Raw genomic sequence first — 8,431 nt, forward strand, 5'->3', positions numbered from 1 at the left:
ATGAGTGATAGAGTCGCGAGGACGTCCTACCAAAACATTTGTGGACATACTGTAATTAAGATGGATGTGGGAGTGGAGACCACCGATGAGATGGCCAGGTGTGTGGACCAGGATAACTGGACACAAAAATGGGAGACCCATCTGTAGACGACCCGATGATGATAGTATACATGGTATATTACCCTATATGATTTTGGCTGGTATACATATACAAGGTATATGATGGAATATGATTACCCTATGTGGTATATGGATTTTGGCTGCTCAGTAAATGAATGACAAGGTGATTTGCATGACGGAGACATCATGAGAACCTTCTGCAGGGCTAGAGATGTGGGATTTAGCTGAGGCCTGCATGCGTCATCACACAGCTCCCTTATCTCCAGAAATAAAATGTCCGTGACCAAGAGTTCATTTCAGTGTCTGGTACTTTGTAGAGAGGAGGGATGCACACCCAAGAGTTTGTCAAGGTGCTGACCGACGGAGAGTAGTCCAAAACTTAAAGGAGAATGCTCGTTTTTGACAACCTGGACCTTATTTACGACATATTATAAGACGTTTGACTCACTTTGGTGTAATTCGGAGGCCTGTAGGATAAATTTAAAATCCAGCGCGAGCCAAGTATATCCATGTAATGGCGGCGGACGGGGCACTGAGAATGCAGCTTCTAAAAAATATATTTTCTGCCGCGAAAGGGTTGTTTTCATCAATCTGTCTTTATGAATCGGTAGTTGTGCTTACATAGAGCGAGGGCTTGTTGTGGTTTTTCACATGCCTCTGTAATATGATCTTTAGAAACGTCTTTAGAAACGAAATAGCTTCCCCACTAACAGTGAAAAAAAGAAGGCCCATTTGTTATGAGGAAATCGAGTTTTCGGCACTGAGTGTCACCAATGCCTGGTATGTTCCAAAGCAATCTCTCACAGCTCCCATGGTCTGCTGGGGTTATACAAGCCTCTGATTCAGTCTAACCTGTAATGGGGTAATAAGGAGGGATGTGGCTAATTGAGGCAGGCTAAGTGTTCTTTGGAAGCGCGCCTCTGAAAACACCACTGTTTGCTTTAGGTTTGTGAGCTGGTGAATTTCAGAACTTCACTTTTTATTGCTTGTCTGTGATTTTAAGCTTTTTATATCAGGCAAAGGTTATCCCACTTTGCAGGATGGAATGTTGCTTGTGAGAAAGACACCAATGTTTCTTCAGTAGCCATAGCAATTGCTTAATCTAGAAGACATTGCTCTCTATACTACAGGTAACAAGGTGCATTTTTATATATATATATATATATATATATATATATATATATATATATATATATATATATATAAATGCACCTTGTGTGTCTATATATATGTGTGTGTGTGTGTGTGTGTGTATCAGAATGTGTTTGCACTGTCATGTCTTGTCATGGAATCTGTCCTATGTCATCTGCCTTAACCTTAGTACAGTATGTGAACCACCATAAACATAGCTTATAAACAGATCTTGAACAGGCTGGCATAAACTTGCCATACAGTTCGTATCATCATGCAACACTGTGTATTACTAGTTCATTAATAAGAGGCATAGAAAAATGCACTTTTTTTCCACCACCTACTTATGCAGGACCCCTTAAAGACAAAGCTAAGCTGCTGCATTGTCTGGTTGAGGGTGCACCGGCTCTTTAGACAATAGAGGCTCTCGGCAGCAGGGCCGCCCTCCACAGAACAGGTCAAAAGAGTCCTGCTATTGTCTGGGGGCCATTGTGCTGGCGGAGTGGCCGGCAAACAGAAGACCACCAGCCTTTGTCTTCTTCTGAATCAGCCTGTTCCACGCACAGTAGAGCTCCATGTGGCCGCCATGCCCCGCACGCCACAATAATACAGTTATAGAGAGGAGCCGCCATTCTGGCCGTGGCAGCTTAACCGTTAAACAGATGATTCCCTTCAAGACTGAGGTGAATGTGTTCACAGAACCGCCTGCATTAGCTGTTGTTCATGCCAGTGTCATTTGTGAGTACTGTTAGAAAAACATTCAAGGATGTTATTTTTTTCCTGCTCTTTTCAGACTATATGCAGAAAGCTGTGATATGAAGGGGACGTTCTGCTGACACTTCTGACAGAACGTTCTGTTCACTGTGTAAAATTATTCTGGCATCATTCCATATTAATCAAAATCGCTCTCATGACTGAAACGTTCACTCTGACACATCTCTCTCTCTCACACCCACCCCTCTCTCTCTCTCTCATACACACACACACCCACCCCTCTCTCTCTCTCATACACACATACACACACATATCTCTCTCTCACCCCCCTCTCTCTCTCTCTCTCTCTCTCATACACACATACACACACATCTCTCTCTCTCACCCCGTCTCTCTCTCTCTCTCTCTCTCTCTCTCTCTCTCTCTCTCTCACACACACATACACACACATATACACACACATCTTTCTCTCTGTCTCTCTCACACGCACACACACACACACACACACACACACACACACACACACACACACACACACACACACATCTCTCTCTGTTTCTCTCTCACACAAACACACACCTCTCTCTCACACACATCACTCCTCTTGTTCTCTATCCACGCGCGCACACACGCACACAATCTACTCTTGTCCAAAAGGCTGCAATACTTGTATCATTAACCATTCAGGTACACTGAAACCTTATATTTATATTCGATCAAGAATGTCAGGAATTTACCCCAAAATAATTCATTTTTGACACGAAATTGCCCATCTAGATATTTTTGTGTAAGGACGCATCCTGTTGGCTGGGATTTAAAAATACGCTTTAAATCGTTGAATGTGATTGGATGAAAGCCCCGAGGGCAAGCAGAGGGCGGTGTTTCGCGAATCGGAGATTTGTCAATCTCACAATCCAGTTCGCGCCGCCAACTGGGACCATTGGAATACGGCACACTACTTTTCGAGTGAATTCTCGTGGAAAATGTGGACCGAAGACTTGAATTTGGATGCAAATTAATGAAGAATAGCCACAATTCGTATGGGCTTCGAATGGAATTCATGGATAGTAATGGGCGTTTACCATGTTTTCTCAGTCTATTTTCCCTAACAGGTAGCTGCCAGTGTGTAGCTCAAATGAGCAAATGAGGCAAAACAGCCCGCTCTGTTAGGTCTGCGTAAGGATTTATTTTCTCTTTTTACCGACTATGATTATATGAACGCACAATTCTGTTTTCCAAAGCGTGAACGATGTGTTATTTCGTTTTACGGAGTTTTCTTTGAATTCATAACAGGTAGGTTGCTTTCGAACTGATCCATTCAGTGTCGATCTGCCGTCCATTATGATTCTGCAGACATTAATGCATAGCCTATTTAGCCTATGGGCTACAATAATTGCACCAATAATGTCAGATTTAGAGTTGGGTGTAGACATGTAGGCTGTTACCTTCTGGGAGAGGTAACTTGTTCGTAGTCATTGTCTGTTTAGGACAGAAGGAGCATGTATTTTGTGGCCCGCGGTTCTGCTCGCACTCGCGCTTGTCATTAATCCGTCCAGTCTCTCAAACTCAAACGTCAATAGACATTTGCATAGAGGCCTGTGTGCATAGCGAGGCTTTAACTAGGCTATGTTTACGTCTGCACGTGTGATCATTTGGCCTGTTTAAATAAAAACGGTCTGTTTTGTAGGCGTATAGTTATATAAAAGTTGCAGGCCTATTTGTAGCCTACAGCTAATTCTTTCTAACGACCTCTTCTTTCTAACGTTAGTCCTACCTGACGCTCGACGTGAACACGAATGGACAATTCACCTGTCGATACCTGTCAAATGTCGAATGTGAATTTACACACTTAAGCGCTCCTCATCACGAGGCTATTTTCGAGACAACCTCGCCAATAAAGGCTAATATGCATAAACATTTATGTAAGCTACTACTTTACTATGTTTAAAGGCTACCCACTAGTATCTCTGCGGTCTCATCTGAGCCACAACCATTCTGTAGGCTATCTAAAGCGGGGCTTGCGGGACAGTCAGGTCACTTGTGTGCACAGTGCACACAGTAGGATGCGTTCCTGTGACATTCTTTAAACCCAACTCCTCGCCTTGGTTTCAGATTTTCAGCAGATGGACATGAAGAAGGAGGACGGAGTGTATTAGAAACCATTCAGTTTCGATACCGCGTCAGGACGGAGCACGTACCGTTTGGGTTCGGATCTCTCCACCCCAAATCTCAATGTGGACTCCGGACTTCTGCCTCCGCGCTTTGAGATGAAATAATGGCGACACGTTGGACTGATTCACCGCAAGACAATGACGAGAGTAAAAACAAAACCGTGTCTCCGGTCTGTGAGGTAAGGTCGCGGTCCCCGTTAGGCTGGCTACTGTAGATTATCTTATGCAACCGAATACCGTTTTTGTTTCATATCGGTGTCGTTTTGGTTTTGGGTTCTGCAAGTTGGAGGCAGGAGGTGTCCATCATGCAACCCTTGGTGGCCTTCCCTTGCACCAGGCTCGTGTGTGCGATTAAACTGTTACTATTATAAGATTAATTTCATGCTTGAGCTATGCTATCTATTTAGGTGGGTCTTCAACTTTCAATTTTATTTATCCCCAGAGTTCAGTTGATTTTGCAGCACGACTAAAAGCACAACGGCAACCAACAGCAACAAGAACATTTAATGCATAATAATAATCACTAGTTAGCATACTGTATCAAGTATAAACAAGTTGCTTAATTGTGTAAGTGCTGTGAAGTGCAGTTTTGTCAGTCTACCTCGTCAGCAGCTGCATCATCTGTCTACAATTTAATTTAGTGCGATTTGTGATTGACACATTCATTTAGTGAGATGTGACACATGATTGTAAACACGTTTTCACCCAACCTGCTGGATCACCTTACTGTGCAGGGGGGGGGGGGGGGGGTCAACCTCACACCTGTCATGTCCTCCTGATGTTGTCGTTTTGTTGACGTACTGTTTCGCTGACTGGATGCTATACATTCTTCCATCACATCTGCCACCAGCTGCTCACCAGACATCCCTCTGGAGTTCACTTCCTCTCTCCCAGAAAGCCCACTTGCTCTGGCTCCTTCTGTAGAGGTGCGCTGGGCGGGTGAGCTAAGTGTTGCCGAGCACAGTAACGCAACAGCGTTCTTATTCGCCGAGGGGTGACAGAGTTCGTTTTTTCCCCCTAATTGCTATTTGAGTGCAAACAACATCGAAATAGCTGTTCTGTTTGCTGATCTAATCTTACTGGATTTTTCTGGTAAGGAATGCCAAGCTAAGATTAAACGGCATATTCTAGAGCTCCATCCGTCTCCAACCCACAACCCTACACACACACACACATGCGCGCACACACACGCACACGCTCGCAAACGGGGTGGCGTCCTGGGTTACGCCATCCTCTGGGGCCGGCTGGCGGGAGGCGTGTCATGACAGTGTAGCGGCGGTGGTGTGTTTTTGGATTAAACCATCATCGTCATCGGAAACGGCGTTACCGGCGGCGTAATAATCCTCTTACCGAGGGCAGTGCCAGGGATGGACGTCATGATGTCACAAACCTTTTGGGAGTAGGCGAGAGGGGTAGATCACAGGAGCGTGACTGCGTGTGTGTGTGTGTGCGTGTGTGTGTGTGTGAAAGCTGTAGACAGCAGCGCTGTTTCATCCCGTTGACTCGCTCGTGTTTCATCAGCTAAAAGCATTCCGCAAATAGTCGCCTTTTGCACACACAGCCAATAACTAATGTGGACGATGCCGATTAACACGGGGCTTTCTAATCTGGAAGAGGAAGGATGGATCCAGAGTCACGGACGCAGTCCGAGGTGTGAGCGCCGTGGAGCGGGCAGCAGGCCAAGGTCAAAGGTCACAGATGAGAGGCCCTCGAAGCCTCCCTCGCACAGGCGTGTCCGTCTCTCCGCAGGGCGGCGGCCTCCTGTGTTCTCCTGATCTGAGGGGACAGGGATCTCTTTGTCAGACCTTTTCACCCCCCCCCCCCCGATCTCTCCAATCGTATTTGTGGGGAGTCGCACCGCGTCCGATCAGAGCTGCCGCCCAGAGCGACGCCTGAAGCCTCGTCATCATCATCATCATCATCATCATCTGCACCTGCAGCCTAACCAGGGGTGTGGGAAATGGGCAGGTGCTGCTCTCTGAAACCTCTATCCCCCAGCACACACACACACGCACGCACGCACGCCCTGATGCATCCGATTATGAATCCCTGTCCTCCGGGGTCTAATGAGAGTTCAGACCCCAGCCAGGCTGAGGGGCTTGGGGGGGGGGCTGGTTTTGGGTGTGTGTGTGTGTGTGTGTGTGTGTGTGTGTGTGTGTGTGTGTGTGTGGGAGAGGAGGAAGGGGGGGGGGAGTTGTGGCGGGGCTGCCACTCTGTCTCATTCACTCTCAGATCCCTAATGAGGGAGATGTCAAGACCTGTCTAACCCCCCGCCCCGTCCCCACCTCCTGCCCCGCCCCCCACCCCCCACCCCGGGAGCAAAGTGACGGTAGCCACGCAGGGGTAGTGTAGGCACAGCTGTTCACAGTCATTAAGAGAAAAACACCCCATGCTCACACACACACACACACACACACACACACACACACACACCCTACCCGCGTCAATCCCCCCCCCTGAAGCCAGGGCTGGCTGGCCAGCTGAGGCTCTGCTGCTCAGTGTGTGTGTGTGTGTGTGTGTTCAGACCGGGGTGATTCCCCTGTACCTTGTTCAACTTCCTGACCTCCTCCTCTTTTACCACATCAGAGAGACCTCCCCTGTTCAACACTAGACGGGTAGTCTGACTCAACGGATGTACTGTCCTTTTGGGGATAAGCCTCGTCATTTGTTTATTACTGTCCAATCAGTGGCGCCGACTCATGTGATTGGCCAATCCAGACTACGTGAAACAACAACAACCTAGCAACCGCTCTGCCAAAGATAGTTGTGATTAAAGAAATACAGCGTTTGGTGTGGAGATAGATAGACAGGTCTGGCTATGAGAGACTACCTTACAGGTAGAACACAATCAGCAGCTGACACGTTCATACAATTTTATATCCCTTCTTGTGGTTTGGTGCTATGTTTGTAGTATGTCATTATTTGGACTGCGCCCCCTCCTACACAGACCTTTTGAGCACTAGAAGGGCAGTCAGAGAGTGCAGAGGGCCGATTGATGCATGTCGTCAACATGTCCAGTGACCCTACATTACTGTTCATGAGTAGCTCGGTTTGGCCCAACGGGGGGGGGGGGTGGTTCTCTGCTGTCTGATGTATCTCAGCTGCCTGGCTAGATATGTCAGGACCCCCCCATGGGACCGACAGCTGTAATCTAGCTAGCTACCAGCATGTCTAGCTATTTCATTTAGTTGATCTTTGCCATTATGACATGATTCAATTATTTCGGTCCTAATACCCGCAAAATAGTTGGACCGCTAGCGAGCTAGCTAGCTGGATCAGTCCTTCCCAGCATGCTATTGATTACGTTACCTAGCTAGAAGCTAACAGGGTGTCCTAGCCATGGATGTATTAAACATTGCGAAGTACCCCAATGTGCCGGTCTGGTCTATCTGGCAATGTTAACAAAAGTGACAAATCATTTGTGGATCCGCCCCGTGATTCAGATCGGGTCCAAAATTTTACGTTCTGTGAAAATAAGTCTGGTAGTTTTTGTGTAATCCTGCTGACAAACGAACAAGCGAACAAACAGACAAACACACACAGCAGTGAAAACATAACCTCTCCTCCTGGTCCTGGGCAGAGATAATGACGGTGTGAAGACGGGGTTGTCTGGTTCTAAACCGGGCTCGTCTATTTCTATTTCTAGTTTCATGTTTTGTCATCCGGCTCCTCTCCCAACCCCTCTGGCAATCTGCTCTCTCCCTCTTTCTTTCTCTTTCTCTCTCTCTCTCTCTCTCTCTCTCTCTCTCTCTCTCTCCTCCTCTCTCTCCCTCTCCCTCTCTCTTTCTGTCCTTCTCTCCCCCCCTCTCTCTCTCTCTCTCTCTCCCTTCTCTCCGTCTCTCTCTCTCTCTCCCTCCCCCTCTCTCTCTCCCTCTCTCTCTCTCTCCCCCCCTCTCTCTCTCCTGTCCCACCATCATGTATTGATCAGAGCAGAGGGAGGGAGGGAGTGGTAGCTGTGTTTTGTCTTTCACACGTCCTCTATCCAGAGTCTGACATGTTTTCTGTGACATGATATATCCAGGCTGCGGCCAGGGGAAAGCAGAGCGCCAGCGCATGGCCAGGGGAAAGCAGAGCACCAGCGCATGGCCAGGGGAAAGCAGAGCACCAGCGCATGGCCAGGGGAAAGCAGAGCGCCAGCGCATGGCCAGGGGAAAGCAGAGCGCCAGCGCATGGCCAGGGGAAAGCAGAGCGCCAGCGCATGGCCAGGGGAAAGCAGAGCTCTAGCGCATTGCCAGGGGACAGCAGAGCGCCAGCGCATGGCCAGCGGACAAACATCACCATCCTTCTCCACACCG

The 8,431-nt window shown here is 47.8% G+C and overlaps 1 protein-coding gene across 1 annotated transcript in view; it reads left to right on the top strand.

Annotated features, from left to right (window-relative positions):
• Positions 1–4,155: 4,155 nt before the first annotated feature.
• The window catches only part of arhgap21a (Rho GTPase activating protein 21a), a 109,778-nt gene continuing 105,502 nt past the window's right edge, over positions 4,156–8,431 (top strand). Inside the window, exon 1 of the mRNA XM_084443298.1 lies at positions 4,156–4,315. Coding sequence (XP_084299424.1) covers positions 4,241–4,315 — 75 coding nt within the window. The 5' untranslated portion in view covers positions 4,156–4,240. The remainder of the gene's footprint in view (positions 4,316–8,431) is intronic.

Source organism: Borostomias antarcticus, assembly GCF_949987555.1.
Source record: "Borostomias antarcticus genome assembly, chromosome: 9".
Lineage (NCBI taxonomy): Eukaryota > Metazoa > Chordata > Actinopteri > Stomiiformes > Stomiidae > Borostomias > Borostomias antarcticus.